Below are 27,790 nucleotides of genomic sequence, written 5' to 3'. Positions count from 1 at the left end.
AAAACATATGCCTGAAATAATTTTACTTCAGTCAACTTAGAACTTAAAATGCTGGAGAAGATCTTAAAGGATACGTATTTATCCATAAAATTTTTTTTTCCTTTTTGCTTAAGTTTAAAATAGCTGCCAAATATATGGATATGCACCTCTGAAAGCTAAGTTTTCTTGGTTTACCAGTTTCATAGCATCAAGTTGTGCTAACACCTTTATCTTTTGTTATAGAGATATTCAGCCTGTAATATTGGCAAAACAGATACATGTATGTAAAGGTTTTTTTTTAAATAAAATGATTCCTAGGGTTAAAAAAAAAAAGCAAGAATAAGCTGTGGGCTTGAGTTGCTCTAGAAACTGTAGTAATTTACTTCCCTAGGCCTTCAAGTGGGGAAGATATTATTAGTTATGAAGCCACTTACAAGATCCAGGTATATGTACAGGGTTCTTTAAAAGTCTGCACTGATTAAAAAAAAAACTGTTCCTATACTCCAGGCAATAACATCCATCCCTTTAAGTGACCACATGGTAATAATGACCAGTTTGATTTTAAGACTAAATGTTTGATCGTGGTTCATACTGACAAAATTTTCAAATCTGTACATCGTATTTTCTTCCAAAAAGTATTCCCCAAGTAGTAACTCTGCCCACTTGTTCCTTTTTTCCTTCATATTCTTGGCACAAAGTTCTGCTTTTAGCACCCACACACAATTGCCAGTTGACCCCAGTGTATACGCTGTCATCTGCTGGGGCACTGTCACCAACACCAGGCTTTTTACAGGCAGGAGGGGGGGGGGAGAGATTCCTTAAATATAGTTGATGTCAAAAAGAGGCCCTGTACCAGGCAATATGTCCCTCGCATACTCACATAGGTTCAGAACAGGATAATGAAATTGGGGGTTTTCTCAAGCAATGAAATGAAACCAAAATTGCAATAGCCATTTGGCCAAAGAGTTTGCAATGGTCATTTGGCCAAAGAGTCTTTTGAGCCTCCCCCCCCCTCCGAACTCTCCCCTACAGGCTTATATCATCCACCAGATTTCAAGAATAAAATCACTTAGTCTTATGTTCAAGTTTCAGGTGTAGTTGTATATTTCAGTGTATTTACAGCAATGCAAGCATGAGGCAAAATTGGATGCCTTTTATCTACAAAGAATTTCTGTCTACTCCAGGCTGATCTTTTTAAGTCCTTCAAGTACTGCTCAACTTCTCAAAACAGCATCAAGCACTCTTAAAGGAAGTTCTATTTAAACAAAACATCATAAATGTTTCTAGTGTTTTGAAGATATCACATCTCTTATGCTAAAGAAATACAAAATGCTTTTTTCTAATTCACCACAGTTTAAATTTTCCTTCAGCAAAACACATTAAATCAATGGCATCAATTTGGGTAAAATCATAATCATGCCATTTTACCTCAACTTTGATGTATGTTAATCTGTTGAAATGTGCTTTGGCTTGAGAAGAACATGAAAATGCACTCTGAGATTGGAATGATTGCAAAATGTCCTTAATTTTAGCGACTTTAGTTTACAAAACTATGAGCTTTACACATCAACAGTTTTGTTCTAGCTGTTTGAAGCCAAGTAGCCACATGCTTTTCGCTATGTTAGTTATGGGCACTTGCACGAAAACACCAGTCTATTTTTCTCCTTCTGGGCTGGGTTTCTAAAACATTTCTTCAAAACAGTGACCACTCCTACTCAAAACCATTTTTTTAAGATTACTTTACGACTGACATTGCCTTTTCAACAAGTCTCTCAAAAGTTTTTCTTTCAGAACGCAGAAAAGCAAAGCGCCAGATTTCTGAAGTAAAAAAATGAAATATTGGCAGTTAACGTTAAGAATGAGGATGTGTAATAAGACGATTCTAAGGGCTCATTCCAAATGAAACTATTGTTTTACATAGAGTGGTCCAATTCCATGGGAACTCTTGCTGAATACAATCAATTTCACCTATTTACAAGCTGTCTCCTGGCATTGAGTAGAATGCAGAAAAACTGGTGATTATACAGGTGTGTTGAAAACAAGAGGAGACATGTTAAACTGTTAATCAGTTAATGGATTTCATTCAGCAAGAGACCCTGCAGGAATGGATTCATCTATGTAGAACAACAGTTCTTTGGGATTGAGCCCTAAGACTGAATATTCCAGAATATCATTCTCAACAAATCTATTTTTACTCTAAAAGGGGGAAATGTAATTATAAAAAAAATAACAAACCGCTGACATATGCATCAGACACATCTCAGCTTTGCTACATGACCTGCAACATTGCTATCTTAAACAGTGCCTTGTTTTTCTTGCAAGTTGCTCTCGTGACTAGTAACTTCACTTCAGCAAGTGCAAGCACACAAGCATGTGTGTCCCACTGCACAGTCAACTTGGCTGTTTAAAACTAACTGTTACAAGTGACATAACTTGAAAATGACTGTGAATAAGGCACTTGAGCTGGCATAATGTTGCCCTTATGTTCCTGCAAATGGATTGCTTTAATTAGTTTATTCACCACAAAGTCCCTCTAGTTTTTAGCCAAGTGAGAACATGTCTCAGTCTGGTTCTGATAACTAATTAACTTTTTCGTGGTTCAAACTAATTAACTGCCCTCAGCATCACTAATTTTTTCTGTCACATCAACTGACAGCTATTGCATTGTATAATTTCTCTTTCATTGTGTACATCCTCTGCTGCTTTCTATTTTCTTTTGATCAGTCAATACACAGGTTTGTAAATGTTGTAAATTGTAAATGAATGACAGTTGCCTTGAGTTGGTTATCTCATCACAAAACATGAATAATTGCTTTAAGAATTTACACCAATACATGCTCCTGATAGATAAAACATGTATGTACAATATTCAACAAAAGAGAAAAAATCTTTTCATCTTGTATATGTATTTCAAAACCACCTAATTTCCTCTACTTACAAAGAGCAGTAATCACTCAAAAAATAGGATAAGACATGTAATGTATAAGATTCCGTACAGATGTACTCTGCTGTACCTCATGTCAAGATCATCTCACAGTGTTAACCTTCCACTACATTTGATTTGGATAACTCACTGTCGCGCCTCTACCATGAAAATTGGACAAAGATTGAATGTTAAAATTTCAGATGGAATTGCAAGCCGATGAAAGGTACGGAAAGCCCTGCTTGGTTATTGTTCCCACATTTAAAACTCCATCATTATGTCCCTTTTCATAGAAAATGCAATAAATGTTTAATTAATTGTCTCTATTTACACAAAATATAAAAACAGGAAACTGATTCAAACACAATCACGTAACTTACAAAAGACCGTATTTAATATTTCAGAAGCATTAGAATAATGTATGATTGTGTCTTATAATAATTTCGCAAAAACTTATGTTAATAAAATAATTTATGAGATTTTGTGGCAAAATAAATGGACAAAGCATAAAGTGCTGTACTTCATTATAAGAGAAATGGCTATTCAAATATTTGCCTTTCAAAACCAACATTTCCTTTATTAATTAATATAGCTCTCCATTCTTTTCAGAGAAAACATATCTTCATTAGTATCTAGAAGGCACAAAAAGTTCCTACTTTCAAGGACTAACAAAAAGCATGAAATAATGGCACAATTTCCTTGATTTAATCAAACATTTTGATAAACAATATCAAAAATAAAAACATAGGCATAATCGGTTTATTGTCAGAAGCTACCAGAACAAAAAGCCAACTAGACATGACATATTGTAACAGCTTATTGAAGTTCTTATCCACCCTCATGATGTGCTGAAAATTATCAGAATCAACTGAAAAGCTTATGACGCTGGTGAGCCATGATATAAAAAATTCAATCTTTTTTTTTTTTTTTAAAGAATTGCTACGGCCATATTATTTCTTTTTTTTTTTCTTTTGAATAATTTCAAACCAGTCTGTCACATCAGATGCTAAATCAGCAAGGACAAAAAACAAAAGAAATACTTAAAAATTTAATACATAGTGTCATCTGAACATCTTGCTTCAGAACACTATAATACACACAGCAATTTACAAAATATTTCATCTATGATTAAAAGAGAATACAAGATAATTTTAGGATTCCATGCAATTCTGTGACAAAGTAATCACAAATGTTACTCGCAAAAGCATGTGCACGGAATGAACAACAGTCAACCACTCAGTTTGCATACATGAAGTGCCACAGCAGCCTAAATGAAATAAAGGAGCTGTTATCCACTGCTAAAAAAGCTGCTTTGAGAATCACTTCCCAAACCAAACCACAGTACACGAACTAAAATTATGTATTTCTGGCTCAACATCAGGGAGAAAAATACATGCTGCCCTAAAGATTAGCATACACATGTTAAATAACTCAGCGAGGCAAGAACAAGAAAACCCTGAGCTACATAACCACCATTTAGCCAATTCTATTCCAACATTTTCTGTAGCACATAACCTTGTGAATAGCCATTTGTAGCAGTCAGGTTAACCTCCCAACTGATCTGGCTGCACAGCTTATTGATTGACTGTAACTAGTAGAAGTGACTGGATGTATTAAACCTAATTAGCAACCCCTATAATTAAATGATAAATTGAAATAATTAACTGATAAATCTCAGCATTTGGCATCAACAAAAGCTTTGGGGAAAGTGTGATTTCCTGTTAATATAAAACCTCCCTAAATTGCCAGTGCAGTGCATTTCCTGCTTTAATCAAAACCCAAACAGTCAACGTGATTACATAGCTATTCAGTTATCACTGGGAATAATATTTAAAAAAAAGAACCTTTCTTCATTCTGTATACATAATATACTAGCACGTATATTGCACTTCTCAATTCTTTATTCCCACATGTATGAAAATGTACCAAAACACATGCTACAGTTGAAATATCCTAATTATTATAGCAGCATGCATTTGATTCTATAACATAAAAAAATCCCTAATAATGAACATACCAATCTGTGGTTCTGTTATATCATCCTGCGCTGTATCAGTTTCTAATATGTTGGGCAAAGAATCCAGAGAACCACTGTGAGTGCTACTGTCTCCTTCAGATGACATCCTTGTTAGGGAGAAGTCAAGCAGCTGTGGCTTTCTGTGTATGTTATTGTCTGCTGATGCTTCAGTCAGTCACTCCTGTCACAACCGACACAGGATGACGAAAAGACAATGCGGCGATCACTTCTGTCACAAACACTGCGTGATGGCAGCTTATCTATGGCTTGATTGCAATCATAATTTATGAAATGAGAGAAACATGAGTGGAATTAGTACTGATTGCTCACGCTTACACTGCTTGGATCTTACGCTGCACCAACATGTTCATGTTTCTCTCGCTATGAATGGACTCTTCCAGTGACCAGTGCATTGCGCCTCAGGGGGTGTCAGGTTGCAAGTTCTTCATTAACACGGTGCAGGTTGTTATAAATCAATGCAGTATGGTGGTACACATTTTAATGAATTAACTTCAGTGTTCTCCTTGTATCCCACCTTAGGCCAGAGCACAGGGCTGCAGTCTCCACCAGTAATCACATACAACCAGGACCAACATGTAATAACAGAATCAAGAAAACATAATTTGGGATGGATCTAATTCCCAGCCTGCCTGAAACAAACAACCGGTCACGCCAGGAGTTCCCAGTTTATTAAGAAACTGCTACTATTACACCCATAGGAAAACATCCCTAGTCACATTGGTAATTTAATCAAGATTGGAAAAAATAGTAATCAAGAAGACTATCAGATAATGGGGCTACCCAAGTGCTCATCAAAAAAATAATTTATCAAAATAGAAATAAGAATTTGTTATGTTGTGGATAATATTACTTCGAGAGATGATATTTAAAGGCAAAGAAAAGAAAATTATGCAGTCAAGAGAGAGGGTTTCCATGAGAGGTTCAGACAGGCAAAGACAGCCTTCAGAGCACATGCCAGTACTCCCTTAGCATCAGTCATGTTATCGCAACATAATTTTAAAAATAACACATTCAAACAAAATTATCACTGAATTTGATGATAACACTCACCACATCCACACATAAACCAAGTCTCAGAAACACAGAAATTGGAAAAACACAGCAATTTTAAATAAATTTTCCTAAGTAACACCTTTATCCACATTACAATGAAATATACGTTAGGCTTATTAACATTTCATGATGATGAAGTGTATAAGGTTTCTAGCTGCTATTATTCATCAACCAGTATCAAGTTAAAGTTTTTCTTAATACGACCTCCATGACCTTGAAAGGAGGGTCAAATTCAACCAATCACAATCTCATCCAAGAACCCCATGACAAGTCTCTGGTCTAAATCAGGTGGTCTTAGCTCATCTGTTTTTGTGAGACAGATGGACAAAAAAACAGAAACTTTTTTTTCAAAAATCCTGCTATATGTGCTAATTAAATACTTGGCTGTACAATGCATAACCAATCAATTATGACATTTTTCAAATTTGACAATTTTTTACTACAAAAATTGGAAAAGAATGACACGTGTGTTCATATACTAGTATATGAAAATACCCACTGGACCTGATTTAGTACTGTTGAAGAAAATGGACAGAGATCGCTACCACTCTGTGAATATACATGTACCTCTCTTACTTAGTTGATAATGATAGCAGTAAGGGTATTACTACTGTAGCTCTTATGATGACAAAAATACTTCAGATGATGGTTGCTTGGCTGCCAAAAGTTTCAAAATGCACCGGGTGACCCCCCAGAATCAGGCTAATTCAAGGAAAAACAAACTACAAATGAAAGCAATCATCCACTAAAATTTTTCACTTGATTCCTTCACAATCTGGAAGACAAGAACAAAAGAATAATATATAGATGGAATGCTTCTCAACCCTGACTGCCACCAAGCTATAAAAAACATTCATTATTACAATATACCATTTTAAGAAATCAAACATGTAATGCTATTATCTTATCTTTAAAAGAGGTCATCCTACTTGTTGAATCCCATTTTAGCAAAGGATAACCATTTTCTATAGGGATATCAATTATGTGATATTACTTTTTTGTTTCACTGTTTCACAAAGCAAAATCATCTAATAATAAGATGATTAAAAAACTATAAGCAAAATTCATGTTCAAAATGAAATTTTCCGATGCTGTCAATGCCTTTCTTTGCATGCTGTGTGGTCTAAGTTTGTCTTCTCACATATTCAAAATGTTGCCTGTAGTTACCCTCTTCCAAAAAGTAAACCAAACCCAATTATCAAACTAAAAAAAAACTTTATATCACAACCATCTCACAAGAGAGCACCATAAATGAGTGCCTTACAGAATAATGAGCAAGAATGACAGAAATGTACCATGACACATCCTGCTTTAATGAGAGCTATACCTTACACCATAGCATCTTTAATGAGTGCACTCAGCTAATTGGGAGGCTTTTTTTGGCATAAAGTGGTCCACAGGAAGCCCCAATACCAACAGGTCAGAATAGCAGGGCACCAGCTCATTAGACTCCTACATGACAGATGTCATGCAGATCATGCAAAACTTCAGTAATCACAAAAATTAGCTCATTTATAGGATTTGCCTGACTTTTTCACCACCCAGAAAGAAACAGCTGGAATTTTCAAAATGCTACAGGATGATAACAGCATTACCTGCAACTAATTTGATGATTACATTGAGGACAGATTAATATAGAACATAAAAAGTTTACAGGGTATCTTTAATACAAGAACATGCGAAAGGCTGGCAGACATAAACTCCATAACCAGGCTTCTTCATCAATACATTCAATCAACTTAATACTTTTCACGGAAAAATCACAGCCCTCGTAATCACCCAATGTTAATCTAAATTCTCACATAAGAATTATGTTTAACGATGTTATTGTATGCCAACAAGCATTTGCAGCCTTTTTATAAGCTATATTGGGAACATAATATAGCTGTTTAGAGTCAAAACTTCCTAACTGCATGCTATATGAAATGGGTGGAAGTCGGTAAACATTCTGTAACAGTCACTGAAGGTTTGGCAAAGCTAGGACACTAAGAAATAACTGTGGTTAACAAAAGTGGGTGTTTTCACCTAGATTGTTATATATCAACAGTACAGAGTAAAAATACCATGTATAATATCTTGACCAGAAATTTTTCCTATTCTGTTTATTCTTCTGATGGTCTTAATGACAATCTCTTCATTCTCTCTACACTTCTTTTTCCTCTTCTTTTCTTTGGAAAATTGCAAAAAGCCATTCAGTACTGATCAGTATTCAGGCCCCTTAGCCAGGGGGGGTTCCAGGATGGGAGTGAGAATGAATTGTTCTTTTTCTGGGGAAAAAGGTCCGCTCTGGGTAAAATATAATGTAGGTACATAAAGGTTTAATGGTTGAAGGTCCACTTTTTTTCAAAAAAGAACCTCCCTGAAATGGCTGGCTACCGGCCTGCTATATTATAATTTTAAGAGATCATTTATTTCAGATAACAGAGCTATTTAAGAAAGTAGTGTCAAGAAACAGTCAGAAGGTAAAATGGATCTTCAATTGACACACCCTGTGCGTTCTCACACCTCAGTTGCCAACAAACGGTAAGATGTCTACTCTCAACTGCCACTGATCACTGTGCTTATGTCAAACAGTGATGAACTATTCACTTTTGGTGGCCAATTAATTTTTCAAATTCCCATTAACCGTGAGCTAAAAGCTTCTGCTGGCATCAGATAAATGCATTGTTGATTTCATATGCTCCACCTGACATTTGAAAGGGTCATGAAAAATTTATCAATTTTCTATTACTTGATTACATCTTTAGCAAAGCATGCAAGGTGGTATATTTCACTGTCAGAAATATGCGCATTAAAACAATTCATTGTTTACTGGGCCACAAAAGTGTCACATCAAACTAATAACTATTCGCTAAATGCCATAACCCCTCCACCCAATCAGTATCTGTTTTTTTTTTCTTTACAAAGAAATGGATTATGAGGAAAGGGTCAAACTAAATATGTACAGCAACACAGAAATTAAGAGAAACACTGAAAAATACCTGAAAAATACCACATCTACAAATAATAATTATTCTGAGTTTGAAGTTCCTGGATTAACACTTTCTACATATATGGCCTCTTAAAACTTTTTAATTAAGACCTGAGTTACCTTGAAAGTGGATCAAGGTGAATAAATCATCAACTCATCTAAGAAGGACTTAATATGCTGTAAGCTGAGTGGTCCTACATCATAGCTGTCATTATAAAACACATTCACCAGTTTGCAACACAAATGGACAGAGATTTTACTGACAGTTATAATATTCATTTTAAAACTACTTACTGAGACCTGAAAGTGACACTTTTTTATAAAAATCATTCAAGAACCAAAGATGAGAGAAAATGGAAATGGAGGGAGGGAGGTACTGATGTAGGTAATATTACACTTGTGCTAGTACAGTAATGACGTGGGAGAGATATGATGCGGGGATGCACAGAGATGACCCAGGAAGATTTCAATAAAATTGACAGTTAGCTGTCAGAGATTGTCAAACAATGTTTCATGACACTAATGTGTCAGCTAATTTTCAAATATTTTCAAAATAATCAAACTTTGGCAAAAGTCAGTGGGGGGAATATCAGGTGCATAAGTTCAGATTTGGGTCTTCATGCATGGATGGGTCCTTTGGAATTGATTCTGAAGTTCATGGTCAGTAAAAAAAAAGGTAAAATGCTCAAAAGCAAATGCATTTTTAAAATCTATAACCAAATTTCTATTTAAATATGTTAAAATATATTAATAAGAAAAATGAAGGTTTTCAAACCCTGGTGCACAAATACAAGTCTTCATGCATACAAAGTTGAAATATAGTGGAAATTAGACAAAATCTAAGGTTGAAATGCTCGGGTAAATTTGTTTTGTGAAATGAATTCATAAATGTTGCATCCTTTTCTGTGTGTGTGTACACATTATCATTAGGTTTATAGATTTCCATTTAACAAATTGTCAGGATTGCTTTTTTTTTTTTTTTCACGAAGCAGCTCAATGACTTACACCAAACTTTGACGTGACCTAGTGGGCTTACAATGTGCAAAAATTAATTGCTATTTTTAATGCCCCAGACATCCTTCCTAAGATGCTTTGAAGTAAGTGAGTACTAAGTAGGCATTGCTGTACCCAGTGCCCTTGCAGCACTATACTGTTATTATGTAAATACCAATGAAGTTCCATGATTGGCAACATATTTTACTAATAAAAAGATACAATCCAGATAAAATTAAGCTTGTAATAGCTGTTTTTTTTTCCATAAGAAATTTAAAAAGACATATGGTTTAATTAGGCACCTTTGCAGTAGAAAGCATGTATGGGTATTGTACCTGCTAAATGAACTTCATTTTTGTACAAAAGAAAAAATTAATAAAAGTTAAATCTAACAAATCTACTTCTATGAATGGTCCTTTTTTCCTTTCTTTATGTACAATTCAAGTGATATCCTTTCAGTCAAATAATTGTTTTCTGCATAATTCCCAATACTCTTCAGCTGAAAGAATATAGCATAAAAGGTCTACATATATATAATCTTTAAAACTTACTGTATCCTAAACAGTCCAATGAAATTGCCCACCACAACTAAATGGCAGCAGGATATTTGGCCTTATGTGAGGCCTATCCACTTCTTGGAGATGACCCCCCTAGTTTTATCCAGTCAGGAAAATCGTTATGTTGGAAATAAATGTATGTTTAATTCTGAAACTAACAGCACTTATTGAAGGTAAAATGATAGCTAACCCTAATTGACTTTGTTGCCTTTCCAATAATTAGTCTTTCTGCCCATTAAGTTCACTGATATTTCATTCTAAGTGCCTTGGAAAGCTATTAGTGGTGGGAAAATTGTCAATGTTTCTGCTGCTTCAACTAGAGCCAATTTTCCATCTTATCTGAGTAAAATCTGAAATCCAACTTTTCTGTGGATGCCAGACTCAATCTATCACTTTTCCAGGAGGAGTTGGTTTATTTCATGCTTGGAAAATTCATAATTACATTTTGTTTCAAACTCTATTTCTCAACAGCTTCTCCACCGAAAGCCCCGATGAGCAATCTATTGCTGAGCAAGCTACTAAAGCCATTTCTTCTGCCTTCAAATGCACAATCAATTAAACGTAACACAATAAAGTTAAAGCCCTGCCAGCAACAATGGAAGATAATTACTTTCTCCTTATTGAAAATATGTAGCATTTCCTCTGAAAAGTATATCCTCAAATGAGCATGATTAGCCTTTCCCCAACAGATTTCCTAATGGAATAGTGAAAACAATATCATATGGGCCAATACTCTATACAGGGCAGAAACTATAGAAATCACTGCCCTTACCCAGACAGAGGGAGGGTTCTCTGGTAAACCTTATCTTAGCATTCTATTGCTTCCCTACTGGTCCCAAAACATGCATAAGTGTAGCCCACTTACTGTCACATTTCCCTATCATAGTGGAAAGCAAAACAATTATTCCCATTAATGAGCAGAGCTGGTCTAGCATAATGGCATGTCCAACAAAAAACACAGAAACCAGCTGCACAGGGGAAAGTTCAAATCATCATCAACTCTAAACACTAACTGCAGGTTGCAGCCATTATTCTCAGATCTGGTGAATTAGTGTGACAAAAGAGAGGTATCAATGTCGTCTAATTTCATTGCATTATACCTATTATAGACGTGCTATAGATTAGGTTGCAGGATTGTTTTGGGCCTAAAATGTAAGTATGACTAGTTGTCCTGGCAGACTGCCACTGCTTTGATTTCAACTGTGCCAACAGGGTATAAAAATCCTCTTCTGATTCTTTTAACAATACTCGACTGGCAGCTTGGAAAACAGCTCCCTACATTACGCTGGATACTTAACACCCATACTTTTTCTCAAAATTTAATCCACTGTAAAATAAATCCCACTGCAAGATCTCAATATATCTTAAATACTTTTCAATTTCTGGCCATCCTGTTAGATGTCAGCTGATTAAGACATTAGGTTTACAACTTATGTCCAAGTATGCTGTCAAAAAACATGAGCTATGGTCAGTTGACTTGCTCTCACTACTGCTGCCATCTGTTGGGGAAATCATAAACCTGCCATTGCTCAAAACTTAATTTGCAGCAATAAGAATCTTTCAATCACTTCCCAAGAAGTATCTATATCTCAGTTAAGTTCACCCTATTACATTAGTACCAATTTTCAATATTTCCAACTTTCTAACAGTTAAAATACACAATTTATGTGCAAAAATGCCGGTTTGTTTTTCCCATTCCTACATACAAGTCTTCAACATGTACAGCATTTAGATGCAACATGTGGAACAGGTAATGGGAGTTGACAAGTGAATTAAAACCAAATAAAAGTCACATTCCGCACCCCATTAGTTACTGATCAAGTAATTGAATGCTAAATACCCATTAAATCACCTACTTAAGCAATGTGTATGTTCAAACCCCTGCAGTTTGAGGTAGCCAGAGCAGTTTTAGAACTTATTGATGCAACTTAATGTCTTGAGCATCTGTATTTTCAGACACTACTTTGGGTTAGTTAGGGAACTGATTGCTGTTTAATCTGGTTACCATGCAGTGATTACAAGCAAACAGGGTTTTAAATACATAATCAGTGCCCTTTAAAAAGCTTTAATTTGTATTTAGCCTATATCAGTACAACCCTTTTACTGTTTAAATTTCCAAATATTATTTTTAATTCCTAAATTTGCTGCAATAAACAGAGGTTTAAAAGTCAAAATTCTTGCAAGTATAAGTTTGAATTCTCTGGATCATTCATTACCATTTCTATGGTAAGCACAAAAGGTACCAGCTATCCCATCTCCCTTAATGTGCATGATGGACTAACACCATGAAGTAACAATAAGATGCATGTACATGTATATGTGTGTGTTTGTATGCATGTGTGTGTGTGTGAATGTGTGTCTGCATGTATCTGTGTTTGTGTATCCAATCATTTCTCTGCATGTCAAAAAATTTGGTTAAAAATTAGAACATAATGAAACATGTGAAATATACTGATAAGATGACAAGAATTCTATTTAAACCTTAACTCCCTCGTTTTACTTTTCTCACTCAGGCTCTCTCTCTCTCTCTCTCTCTCTCTCTCTCCTTCTGCTGGATGCCATATATTCCAGTTACAAGTACAAATTTCCTACAAATTGGAAGCCGCCCATTCAAAAGCTCCCTTTGATGCTGCGGAAACTTTGAAAAAACAAACAAAACCATAGATACATTCAGGATGTCCTTAGTTACTCAACTGAGGAAGTAAATCTAAAGGAGAATATATGACTAATCAGTCCTTAAGGAACCATTTCTCAAGCAAAAAAAAAGAGGGGGGGGGGGAAGAGAGAGACAGGCAATTTCTCTGATTTTCTAAAAAAAATTCCCTTAAACAAATCTCAGAAAATTTTTTTTACAATATCGCCTCAAATATTTCAGTTGCAACAATTAACTGTTTCACCTTTTTGACACAAATCTACCCAGGTTCCAACTTAATGCATGTACTCCCTAACTGTAGCCATTGCTATAGTTCTTGCTTTCGCTCTGACAGGACCATTGACCAAGCTCTGGCAATTTTTTATTTAAGCATTTTAGGCCTATTTAGTGCCTAATTCTATCAAGCAGCAAAAAGAAGTGCAATAAAAATCAGATCCTGCTTCTCCACATATTCACTACGGCACAAGAAAAATGATGGCACAGCAGCCATCTTGTGATTCTATCTCAACTAATTTAAGAAGAATCAATAGGAGTTATGTTCTAACTGGATCATTAACTCCTGATATTAACACCTGATTAATGCTGATCCATTCCTTGGGAAAGTATCAGTGACAACTTTCTAGAATAATGACAACTGCCAAACAATAGAGTTCGCCTGGTGAAGTGTGAAAACAATGGCGACCTGGACGAAGATGCAGACTCAGTGTCACCATGCTGGGTTTGTGTTGACCATGATACTTTGTGGTCTAGCGTGCCAAGATATTTTTAAGAGAAGGAACAAAGTTTTGCTGCTTCCATGACATTCAAACTTGCTACAGTAATGACAAGAGGTGTTTTATGGTTAAGTTGATAGCCTCCCTGCCCCCCCCCTCCCCCTCCCTGATATATAGTATATAATACTATAATAATACTGGGAGAGTTTACTGTTCAACAGCCATCGAATACCCCTTATAATGTTCATTCAGGGGACTGTCCTTTACTAAAATAGACTTTTTTATCCTATGACAGCCTCAAATTATTTCTCAAAAGCACTCAGCATATTATACATGTCATTAAAGAAATTAAAAGCACGCCCTGTTCAAAGCTTGCATCAGGTATATCTAATATTGGAATTTGATATAAAGTAAGTCAGAAATCATTGGACTTGGTCAAGGAAGACAGGATTTTTTTTATTTTAGCTAAAAATCCCATGCACAAGTGTTATCATTTAGTAACAAGCTCCATGTGACACCCAAACTGGCTATACAAAATGGCTATACCTTTTCCCAGATCTTGAAGCATGCATGTTTATCCATTGGTCCTTTAGGCAGTATTATTATCTCAGGTCATATCAAATAATTCAGATAACTTAGGTGAAGGTGCTTTGATCTCTCTTCTAGAACCACCTGTCTCAAAACCTATGTTTTTAGTTTACTCAAGTTATTATATCCAGAATGATAGCGGTACTAAAATGTATATGAGCTTATTCAATCTTATTGCACATTATATGCATTTCTCTGATATTCTTATTTGTTTTTGCAGCATTCCATCTCCCTTTAAACATACATTTAAATGAAGAATATTATCTGTATAACAAAATTATATTTCAACACTTTACATTAATACCTTCTAGACTATTAACATCACTGCTGTTGTGTTCAAAAAAGTTTTTTGGTAAACATATTATTTCAGATAGCTGCACTAGTCATACCAAAAAATGTCAGGGCAGCTTGGTTGACATATGTAGGTTTCCATATCCATCTTCTACTGAATATTCTTCTCTGTTGATCCATCCGTGTAATTACAAATTAATTCTGAAAGATTGTTTTCCTTCTAATGACTTAAATCTGACAAGATTTCATCACTGTATCAAGCAGCCTACTTGTACATGTACTTATGCCTAAGCACTCTGTGAAGAAATGCCTAATCTAATTTTTCTCCATTAAGTGTCATATAAATGAGCTGGAAGTTTCTGGCAAAGATACCTGATCACTAAAGAAATCTTTTCTTCCCAGAAAAATAATACATACACATTTCCAAGAAGTAATCACAGTCTTATTTTATTTTTGGTGAAGATTCTTTTCTCATTGTTATATTTGATCTCAAAGTTTTGCAAAGGATGTTTCCTTATTCTTAATATTTGATGATCACGACAAAGGTGACATATGACTAGACAAAGGTCCTTCCAGAAAATAGTCAAAAGATTCTTCATGATTGTGATTGACACTTAAGATATATTCTAAATCATGATTTAAGAAGAAGTCACAAGGCAAATTTTCCAAGAAATATGTGCCAAAACTACCATGACATAACAAACACAAGAATCATTTTTGCTACCAGCATTACTGTTCTGTTTTTTTAAAAAAAGAAGACATTCTTACGAAGACATAAGCAATAAAATTGCAAAATCAAGCCCCCATCATTGCAATAACCAAATTTTAGAAATAAAACTAGAAAAGTGTAAGCACATGACATTTTGGTATAAACATCAGGCTGTAAAAATGTTGAGTTGTATTGAACCTACCTTTTCTCTTCTTCCTTCCCGAGTTAGCCGAGGTAAGTGGCACCGCCATTCACTTCTGTCCCTGTGAAACGTTTGATGTTATTGCTCAATTAGATATTTATCATGTCTTTTACAGTTTTAGGGACCTCTTGCTTTGACCCACCACTAAGTGTTATGCAAGCACGCAACTAACTAAGCACCATTAAGAATCTCTAGTTTGGCTATTAACCAAACAATCTCATATGTATGGACTCTTTGATGTCCTTTCTGAGTTATTCACTCAGCTAAATTGTCTAGAAGTTATTGTGGCATTGAACAAGGTATCTTTTTCATGGCTGCAGGTCTTGTTACCGTCCCAAAGCACTTTGTTTATCCTAAGCTAAGTGGGGCGTCTTTCATGGGGACTCTCAGGAGAGGGTGTCAGCAGACAGCTTCACAAAGCGTTTAAACATCTGCCATTTAATTGTCTGAAAAGCTACTTCGTTTTAATGAACTTCTGCATTTTGTGGAAGAGTATATCTAACCATAGGGAGTAACCTTTATGTGGAGATGAACAGAAGTTAGGTGGTGAAACCGAGACCATCCCCTTGGGCCAACTTACAACTGTGAACATTGTTCATTTATTCAAAATGGGGAAAAATTGTACCTTAGATAAAGAATATGGAGTAGATGCAAACAGATTCTACATTCCCAGGTGCAGACAGCAATATACCATGCAGAAACATAAAAAAAGGATGACAACAATAAAGAAGAAACAGCAAACCCTGAAAGGCGATCATCAAGCTTTATGTCCGTAAATTGCATGCTCTTCTCAAATAACAAAAATCAGCTGTACCTCAACACTAAAAATCTCTAATGATGATATTTAAGATTGAGGAAGGGATACGGGTAGATAGAAGACTCTTCAGCTCAGCTGACAAAGATAGATGTCTCTATGTAATTTTACAACTTTATTTTATCATAACACAGAACAAACAAAACAGTTTACTGCGCACCTTTACAGAACAGCTAATGGTATCTCCTTCAAAAAAAGTATCAATCAAGATGCATTTTCCACTTAATGTAGCTATAAAACATCTTTTTTGTTCTCTAAGTATAGTCTGGCAGCCATAAACAAGTATACATGGTATACGTGTACCTGTAGGTTTTAATCTTGTACAAAACAATCCAGTGGAAATCACCAACAGTAAAAGCCTTTAAGTAATATAATATTCCATTTACCCTCAAGTTTTGATAGCAATAAAAGGTCTAAAATGTGTCACAGAGTAAAAATTCAATCTTTGTAAAAATAAATTTTTTTTTTTCGAATAAATTAATTCTCTGAAATCACTGAATAAATCATTTTTAATAATGGAGTTCCTCTGTACATTTGTATCTACGAACACAGCACAAGAGAGTCAATAAATTTTGATCTGATCACCTCATTAACTTTTGTACATCTTTATCATTTTTTTAAATTTAGTATTTAGTATAATTACTCACATTGTAAATTTAAATCCTCAAACTGGATATCAGTCACACAATGTAAACATTTAAACAGTTGTATTTTAAGAGCTGAAAAAGCAATTATCCAAAACATTGTATTAAAATCATCAAATTACCATTTCTAGTATTTAATTTCTTGTTCTTCCTTAACATTGAGACTCAGATCTTCCTTTTCTATTGTAAAGAAATGCTGACATTTAGACATTGGTAAAGTGGAAATATGGCAGACACAGAGATTTTAATGGCCTGATTGCATGAAAGATAAAATGAAAACCTGTGAGATGACTGCCAACTACAGCTCCCTTAAAAGGACCAAAGCAATTAGATTTCAATTACAATTGAACTTTAAAAGTTGATAAAAATCAAACCGGTAGGGCAAAACTTGCATTCCTTATGTAACCCTAAAACCAACTATTATTTCTGCCATTATAAGCTGCTAGCGTTATTTTGAAGTAAATGCTGGTAAAAGTAAGTGGGGTGCTGGTCGTAATTACAGGTATTTTCACAGTCAAGTGTGAAGACTTCCTCCACAGTTCAGATCTCACAGATGAAGCCATCCCCACAGGATGTAGGGTCACAAACAAGAGACATACATGTATTTATGATGGCATTTTTTGTGTGTAAAAAGACCACAACTACAAAGATTCTAATTAAGTGAAAAAAATACTGTAAATCTTTTGACTCAGTCACTGATCGCCTACTTTCCTTTTTTCCTCCAGAGTCTTACAGTTGGAATATTGAAGCCACTTTTTTTACACAACAAAACTTATTTAACTCCCTTTGCAAACAATAAATAAAATAAATTCTAAGTCTACCTGTAATCCTTCACCCATACCAAAATGAAAATGGATTACTGCAGAAGTTGAAAAAGTTCATACTAATATTTTGGCTGCAAATGAAGATAACAACCATATTTGCTTCCTATTGATATTTTTAAACTTATATTTTTCATGAAACTTCCAGTTTGCAGCTACCTATGCCACTGGTTCATTTGAAAGTTTCTATAAATTAACTGTTGTAAAATCCACTGGCAGCAGGTAAAGATGCATATTGCCTCCTTTTTTCAACATGATGAAATTTGACGTTTTAAAAATAACACTAACATTTGTTTTCAAGACAAGATTTTAATTTTTACAAGTTCACATTATTAAGGATAATAAACTAAGATGACATTGTAGAATATTAACAAATATGCTAAATCTTACCTGTCCTAAATTGTTCAGAAAAGTCAGATCCTACAAATATCCAACAATTCTTAAATTCAAATATCCCTTTGACATGTTCAATGCCATCAAGGTGAATATTTGCCAATGGAGAACTGTTAAACATCACAATGTATCAGTATGTAAATTACATACGTAGAAAAACGAGAAGTAAAATACACTAAGGCCAACAAACCTGATACATATCTCCAGCCAAACTAGGCAGATGACTGCTAAATTATATGCTTGGTGTGAAATATAACTGCTTTTTATGGTTCACAAAACACAACTGGTTTCCTTCAAAACCACACAGAGTTTTATTTTAAAAATGCATACCCTGCGCATTATCTACAAGCAATAAATTACTCTCGAATCTTTTACTTTTACAAAAATGTCCCTGTATACATAGTACAGAGAGACAATTCTGTCAAAAACCTCCATCTTTTGCCAATATTCTATACAGAACTCCCTCCAAGCCCTGACAAGGTAAAAAGAACTTCACTTCATTAGCAACATGACATTTTTTCTGTAAATGTCACAGAAACATGTTTATTGTTCCTGCAGGTCTGTAGAGCTCATATTTTTCTTCAGTTTAGGTATATCTAAACCTCAGTCATGTATGGTGTACATGTAACTAACAGGGCAGCCCCTTCTTACCTAAAGTGCAAAAGACAGTGTATGTTCCCTCAATTCTGCACATGTACACTAATAAAAAAGCACATCCTTCAGCTGTTATATAAGTACCTGTTCAAAATTCACCTTAAAATACATTGTTTATATCAATTAAGTCAAAGCCAGTCTTCTTTTGTTTTTCAAGTAGCCTAATAATTTTTTAAAATCGCAGTCAGTGTCTTTAACAGTCTCAATATTCTGGCAAAAATCCCATAACAAACAAGACAACCCCAGGAACTTAAGATATATCTAAGAAAACTCCATTAGGTAACAATGGGGGCATTTGTCAAAATGTTGTTATATCGATCAAAGCATTCTTTCCTTCAAAACTCAAAATAGTTTTCTGCATTTAAGATATATCTTCCGCTGACATCTATATAACAACTGACAGTGTCATTATCTTCCAGATCTTTCTGTTAAGATAGCACTGTTTAACAACAATGCCATTAGGAAAAGTTTTTTTTTTCCTCTGACAGTTAAGTTCACATGACAATGAAATTTATAATGATATTACTGTCTGGGCAAGACAAGACAAGACACGGCAAGCAGGTGTCTTCATCTTTTCACACAATTTTTCTTAAATTCATCCTTAAGGCTGAGCAAAAGCCAGATAACTTTATAAATGATAATGACATATTCAAAAAAATATATATATCTAGTTATTGTTTGGCACGCTTTTTTATGTGACTGCCACTGACAGTTGTCAAGTCTGATCCAGTGACTTGTTACCAAAACACCTGTCAATCAACAGTAATATTTGTCAGTAACATCACATTAACAAGACTGCTAGTTCCTGGCACTGACTTCTTCTGCAAATTTATGCTTGTTCTCCTCCCACACACACACACACACTTTTTTAGTATTCCATATCATTTTCTTGATTGTTTCCATTCTAAATGAAATTGTTAGCATGATATACATATATACATACTTTAAGTTCAATAATATTAATGATAACTTAGTTCAAGGACGTTGAATTTACGTTCTTGCTTAGCTTAATGACGATAATTACTACCTTTTATCTTTCAAAAGCACCTTTCCCCTGCTCCTCCACAACACCCCCCCCCCCTTCAATCCACCTCTACAGTGACAAAGCTGAAGGCTTGCCAACTGACCACTGCTATTTGTATCATAAAGCTCTAATTGAAATCTATCTAATTGAAACCTCCATTATGTATATGAGGCAAAGAAGTATGCAATTACGTAAACAAGATAACTAATCAAAATAAAAGCTATAAGCTAACAAACAACTGTACATAACAATGTACATGATGTAAAAATGGTTTTGTCTCTTACTGAACTCTGATGGGTCCACTTTGGCCTCTGACTGATCCCTCATCATTTGTCTAACCTACCAGGCCAATCTTCTTCTTGTTTAACTTGTATAGAAACAATAGGATGGCAAGTACAGAGCAAAATGTCCAATCAAGTACAATAAATGGTCAAACTTGGCTATAAATCTCCATTTAATCTCAAAGACTATCCAATTCCAAACAGTACCAAGGCTCCATGCAGACTTTTATCTTTTTACTAGACTGGATCAAATAAAAGACCAATCCAAACTCTGTTAGAATCTAATTGAAAGCCCATCTAAATCTTGGAACACAAAACAAAATCCACAATGAAGATGAAAAAGATATTTTACACTTAAAGAACTTTGTTATGGCCTCATGTGGATTTGATAGTATAACCATGAACATGCTAGTGACTCAAGAAGGGTAGAGTCCCTCTGTTAACACTGAAGGATTTTCATTCATTCAAATACATATACTGAAGTTACAGGTCTTTTCCAAAAATTAATCTATATTCTATAATTATATTGCCACATTTAAAGAAAATATAAAGCTTTGCTCATTAAGATATATTGTTGAATTTGTTTGTAACAACTGAGTAAAAAATCTCATTGAATATTTCTTATTTGCACCATAAACATTTAACTTCAAATTTCTTGTTAAAGGCACAAATATTTTAAAATAATTTATTAAATGTATCAGTTAAACAAATAAAATTGTCTGGATGCATAAAAAAACATCATTTTCACAATCTATACTGCACACTTGGTTCTTCAACCTTTTTTTTTTACAAGAGCAACCAACCTATAAATTATGCCATACCTCAAATATGGAAACCCACAAAATCACAAGCAACAATATCTTGAAGGAAGGTACATCTGCTGAAGGTCAATCTGGACAATATAGCTACATTTATATGACAAGGTTGCTAGTTAAAATCTGAAGTTAGGAGAACAGAATGACCAAATACTCTCAAAATCATCAGCTAGTTATGTTCTTCTTAGCCATAGCTGTAGGGTTCAATACCAAATGATGTCTTCAAACATCTACTTGTACAAAACACTCAGCTCAGCATATACCTTTACATTCTCCTATATAGTTTCATCAGCACGTTTTTAATCTAGCTATAAGAGAAGCACACCCACAAGGTTAATCATTTGGGCCTTCACAGAAGGTTTCTTAAATTAGTTTCCTGATGTCCACTCTAGCAAAGCAATCAATCAAGTAAATGTCAATATAGGCTGACCATCACTCTTGAACCTAAGGGCCCATTCCCAATGTCAATATAGGCTGACCATCACTCTTGAACCTAAGGGCCCATTCCCAATGTCAATATAGGCTGACCATTACTCTTGAACCTAAGGGCCCATTCCCAATGTCAATATAGGCTGACTATCACTCTTGAACCTAAGGGCCCATTCCCAATGTCAATATAGGCAGCCCATCACTCTTGAACCTAAGGGCCCATTCCCAATGTCAATATAGGCTGACCATCACTCTTGAACCTTAAGGGCCCATTCCCAATGTCAATATAGGCTGACCATCACTCTTGAACCTAAGGACCCATTCCCAATGTCAATATAGGCTGACCATCACTCTTGAACCTAAGGGCACATTCCCAATGAAACTGTCATTCTACTAACATCAATCCAGCTCTGTTAGGACTCTCACTGAATGCAATCAGGTTAACATGCATCCTCTTGTTTCCAATGTATTCTCATAATCATCAGCTGTATCCTACTTGATGATAGTTTTATCTTTTAGTGTGATTGCATTCAGCAAGTCCCCACAGAGTTGAATCTATCTATGTAGAATGATAGTTTCATTGTGAATGAGCCTTAGGACATGTGTCCAAATGAGGTGGAATAAACACTGTCCACTACAATCACAGCATTTTTATGTGCATACTTAGAATAAGATATTACAAAGCTCTGGTTCTCAATATATATATATAAATGCTGGGAAATACAATATGCCCATAAAGTAAGAAAATTTAACTCATAATGAATGAAAAAATCTGACCTTGAATGACTGATGATGACAAAAAAAAAATAAAAAATAAAAAATGAGGAAGGATATAAACTTGGAATGGATTTAAAAGTAAGGTTTTCCTTAATAAGAAACCAAGCCTTTTCTAAAATGTCTAGCATTTCAGGACTTCACTTTTCCATGATGAAAACCTTATACTGAGTTTGTGGTTTAACACTGAACTCTGGTTACAGTGAGAAATGCCTGAAATAAATAGGATTTACAAAAAAGCAGTGTATTTACAACATATTTTCTGGTTCTTTTCTGGATTCCTGTTATTCACTGGGGGATTTTTTCAAAAATGAATAATAATAAATGTGAAAGCACAACCAGACCTGTTAACAGGTTATACAAAGAGAAGAAGAATATCCAATAAGAATGTTGACCCACCTGTTCAATCATGATAGGGATAGGATAATTTCTGCCCTCTTTTAGTTTTTTAACTCTTCCTTAATTTTCTGCATCAGTGAACCATGGCAATGTGGGACTTAATGTTTTAACACATGATCCTAATCCATCCTGGATATTCTAGAGATGGTATGAAAGTTACCTTGTAACAAGAACAGTGACAAATACAGCAAACAAGATAATCATCATTACATCTTTCAGCACACCACAATTTTACCATTTAACACAAGATGACAAGATCTGGACTCTGCTCCACACTGGTATTTATGTATTACAACTGTAAAGGTATGTTCAGGGATAACTACCGTGTATCAGAGAGAATCAACAAAGAAACTGTAGCACAAATCAAAATAAGACGCTGCAATCTAGGTGGCTAAAAAAAACGAGTAACATGTACCAACTTATTTCCCCACCAGCGATCCATTCTCACCGAGTCATTAGAACATAGGAAAAAAACATACAGGTAACAAAAATAGCCAGCATTCGGATGTTTGGTCTTTTACTGTATACATATTAACACATTAAATCAATCATGACATACATAATGACATGGGAAGAGATTAAAAATAATGATACATTATACACAAACACTGTGCGTCATTAGACTAAAAATGGCATGAACAAAGAGATAATTGAAAACCTAAAATCCTTGATCATAGCCAGCATAGTCCTAACATCAAGTTTATGCATACAAAATTTTATAAAGAATGATAAAAACAATGGATCAAATCTTGCACATACTTTTTTCCTACATTACAAGTTAACTCTTTCAAAAATCTGTACATAAGTGACTTGACGCCACATGTTTTGTCTGTTACAGCTTAATTGAATAAATAATTTTGTATTGTTTTAGCTGTATGTCATAGGGGTAAACTAACATGGTACTCAAATGGTCTGATATAATGAACTGTAACATAGTTTTTGTAGACCGAATTTTTGACTTAAGACATATATCAATATTTGTCTGTTCAATCATTAAAAAAGTCTGATACAACAGAAATGTATTGACTTAACTTTACATGACTGAGTACATGTTTATGTGCATTAATTTTGGACACACAGAGCCCGTAGAGAGCTTAACTCTTGTGTCAACTTTCACACAAAAGAATATGACATTTTTCTTTGCAGAAATGATTCTTCTCAGAGACTGTCTCATATCAGTCAGGGGAGGTTTTTAACTGACAAAAATTGAACTAAACATAATTATTTGAAAGCTTAAGGTAGACTGGTGAAATACTCTTTACTTTTACTTTTTTCTAGAAAACCCAACCAAACGGCACCATACAGCTTCAAATAGTATAACTTAGAGATACACCAAAGGATATGATTTTATATTTTCTGAAAAAATGGCATTTGAGCAGATATTTTCTGCTTTCTTTCTGTGCTTTATATAACCCTCGGTCTTTTTCAGCAACTCGTTGGAATACGTATGCAATGTGCTACATCATTTAGCGGACAATTTGGAGGGGCAGATAAATAGGTCAACTTCCAACCTGAAAATTGAAGAAGTTGCAGTTTAAAGCTATTTTTGGCTGAATGAAGGATTAAATTTGGTTTTTGACTTCGCACGATGTAGTTGGATAGTGGTTTATGTGCGTTACTGGGAATCCTCAAATGTACTTTTAGGTTATCTTACTACAGGGATGAGACCAGTCCTCACTGAAAAAGTAGGAAAATTGGCCGAGGGTCCAGGGTACATGATTCACAAGAATGACACAAATGACACTGAAAAAGTCGGAATTCCAACAAAAGTCGGAAAAGTCTCATCAGTGTTACCAGGTATAAGGACTATCAATTAATCAGTCAACTGCACCTATTTCCATCAAGTTAAAATAGATGAGACATTTTAACATATATATATAACTGATAAGAATTATTTTTAAATTTATAAACTGAAAATATATACCATATAGGATTTCTAACACCCACATTACTCTTTAAGTTTAATGTGTTCAACGAGTCATAAAAATGAATTATAATGATATCTGAAATGTTAAATATGCAACACCCTCATGAAATTAAAAACCAGCTGTAACAACAGTATTAAAAACCACCACTTCATTGAATATTGACAAGTGACTTAATCTTAGCTTTGAACCATGATATAATTTTCCACAGCTGTGTCATCATACAGCATAATTAATTTTTTTTCTTCATAATCCTGCCATTACCATTGCCATTTGTGACACACATTCTTTAGTAGTTTTAATCAAGAATAGGCTTCATATAAAGAAGGCAAAATGATCTTGGAAATTCTGTGAAAAAGTAATCATTTAGGTCTACCAACAGTGTATTTAATTAATCTTTTCTGAACAAAATTAAGCACACAAAACAAGTTTGTACCAGCTGGCCGTCTGCCTCAATCAATGCTATTGTGTTAGGTGAGACATAGAGTGTATGCTCTGGGAAAACGCAATGCTGCAGTTCCCAGCACAACGCATTACCTACACCAAAGAAGTAATGTTTTTGTTTTTTCCCCTAGCAAAAAAATGTGGCCATATTTTGGTAAAATTTTCAAGATAAGTCTCTCAAGGGCTAACTAACACTTTCTTAATTCAGGTAGTGATCTATTAGTTAATTATAAATAATAATAATAATAATAATAAAAACAAATGTGTAGAGGTTTGCACTCTCCTAGTGCTTTTCTACTACATAATAATTGCAACCCCAAACTATCAAACAAGACACAATGAATTTCATTCAGTTTTGCATATCTAAAACAATATAAACCATCTTGACTTAAAAATATACATAAGTAATATATGCCATCCCAAAGCCAACAACCACCATAAAAGTGAACATATAGTTTTTGTAATTTTTTTCATTTTTAGCATATCTGTGCTGTGAAAGTGTTCCAAAACAATTTCAACATGCATTTCTCTGAACTGTTAAAGTATACTAGTAAAATAAATAAAAACTAAGCATGATGATGGGCGATGATATATTCTTCATTTTGATTAATTTACAAATTGTCTCCCTATTCATCTTTGTAATTGTTGATTCTGTTAGATATACATTTAGCTTCAATAAATTAAACTTTTGACTACATTACATCTGACTGTCAGGATACTAGAAAGAAGGTTATGCTGAAAAATATTCAACAAAAGGTAATTAACATCTGAAATTCAAATCTAGAGAGACAAGAATACACCAATAACATTTTTTTCATAACTTTGAAAAGCTCCCCAAAGCACATATATACTCACCCAAGACTGTCTTCTTCCTTGAAACCTTTGACATGTTACAACTATGAGAGATATGCCACTACTGCTTCAATCAATGGAGATGAAACCAAATGTGCCTCTTGCCAGCTTGGGTGTTCAGATAGTAGTGGCAAACCCAACACTAATTGCTGCAAAATCAAAACTAAATGTTATCAGCGAAAACAATTCCCGGTAGCACGCTCCCTTATCTTAATTAACAGTGAAAGCCAGGTGGTGAGCTCAGGCCTGCACCCCTTGTTTTACATTACAGTCAAAACACAAGAACACTCATTAAACTACTCTCTGGTCTATCTTCCATAATGCCTTTTCCGGGTTGAAAACCTCTGGTGTTAGGCCTAAAATTATATAATCAATGTGGTCTGTGTTTAATTCTATAAATTTGTGGTAACATGTATTGTGGTGTGTTTTGTGAATAGAAGAAAAAGATGACATGACAAAACTACAATCATTCAGTATCCAGGACATACAGATCCTGGTGTACCATTGAGGCTTCAGAGGCTTGGAACAGGGAACACTTACCTCCCAGCCATTGAACTTTTGGAAGGAAATTTGCTCTTTCTTCTCCATGTTTATCTATTAACTACAATGATATATTCTTTATTTTGATTAACTTACAAAGGGTTTCCCTATCCATCTTTGTAATTGTTGATTCTGTTATATATTTCATTTATAAATTAATTTCAATACCCATTTAAATAGTTTCAAATGGTGAAATATTGTGACATACTGTGGTGTCATTAGGGCATGTCCATCACAATAGTTAAGTAACAAACAAAAAATAAGACTGAAAATTACCAAATATAAGCTCGTCATTTTTTAAAGATAAGGTACACACATATGTACATGTATATATATAAAGTTGTCTTTAATAACTACAGATTCAATTGTCATGGAAAAAAAGTAACAAAAAATGAATAAATCTCATCTCTGCAGAAATCACTAGTACCTTGCATCATGATCACAAGTTTTTTCTCTATGGGGTGGTCATCCTTTGTAGCCTCAGCTGTTATTAGTAGGGTCACTGCATATGTCCCTGCCACTGTTAGACTCAGGTTTCAAAGCAAACTCCAAGGCACGCTTTGCTGTTTTCATTGTTAGGTCTCACTTCCGTCAGCCACCATGGGTCCAAACCACAAACTGACTACAATGAAACTTGAGCATATTTATCAAGAATAAATCTACAGGAAGCAACAGAAGTTTGCCAAGATGAAAAAAGAAAATGTGATTGTTATCTAAGTTCCTCCAATGCAGAGGCTTTTGATCTCAAAAACATTTTACACTATAAAAAATTCAAGTAAATGCATCTTAACAAATACTAAAAAATATGTGTAATGTCGATCAAGTGTAGCAACAAAGTAAAAGGGAGAGAGAGAGAGAGAGAGAGAGACAGAGAGAGAGGAGGGATCGAGAGAGAGTATTTTATTGTAAACATTAATACTAGCCTCGTGTATGTTTAAGTAATTTTCCCGGGTGTTTCACAGTCTATGTCGCTCAAATGGTCTGTATCAGAGTATTACTTAAGGCAACTTACCGCGTTCATGACTCTGAAGCTCTGGGTGGGCTCAGCGCGTGGCGAGCTGAGACGCGGAAGCCATGGACTAATTGGGCCTATTTATTACTGCTAAGGCTCACTAAATAAGTGGCAGCTAGTGTTTACTGAGGCAATGTAAACATTCATTAAAACCTTTCATCAAACCATATCAGTGCAAAACTTCTTTTTTCACAATGAGTCAATATTTGTAAACAAAAAAAAATGCACCCCTCCTCCAAGCCATTAGCTTGCAGGGGTTTAGGTCGCACAAAATGACCTAGTACTTGCCTTTAATGTGA

At 34.7% G+C, this 27,790-nt stretch overlaps 1 protein-coding gene across 3 annotated transcripts in view; it reads right to left on the bottom strand.

Annotated features, from left to right (window-relative positions):
- LOC106156223 (LIM domain only protein 3) overlaps positions 1–27,671 on the bottom strand; it is a 44,363-nt gene extending 16,692 nt beyond the window's left edge. Inside the window, exons 1-4 of one of the 3 annotated variants that reach the window (XM_013531351.2) lie at positions 27,492–27,671; positions 26,907–27,101; positions 26,480–26,540; positions 25,943–26,088 (exon numbers count right to left, since the gene is read on the bottom strand). In XM_013531351.2, the coding sequence (XP_013386805.1) occupies positions 25,943–25,976 (34 nt within the window). In that variant the 5' untranslated portion in view covers positions 25,977–26,088; positions 26,480–26,540; positions 26,907–27,101; positions 27,492–27,671. Of the gene's footprint in view, positions 1–4,919; positions 5,445–18,339; positions 18,479–25,942; positions 26,089–26,479; positions 26,541–26,906; positions 27,102–27,491 lie in introns of those variants that run through there. The other 2 variants (XM_087000022.1, XM_013531349.3) reach the window with 2 other exon arrangements.
- Between the last annotated feature and the right edge of the window lie 119 nt (positions 27,672–27,790).

The sequence above is a fragment of the Lingula anatina genome, chromosome 1 (assembly GCF_051362555.1).
Source record: "Lingula anatina isolate TDL-2025a chromosome 1, LinAna3.0, whole genome shotgun sequence".
Classification (NCBI taxonomy): Eukaryota; Metazoa; Brachiopoda; class Lingulata; order Lingulida; family Lingulidae; genus Lingula; species Lingula anatina.
The sequence above is the reverse complement of the archived record's forward strand: the minus strand, read 5'-3'. Positions and strand labels throughout refer to the sequence as shown.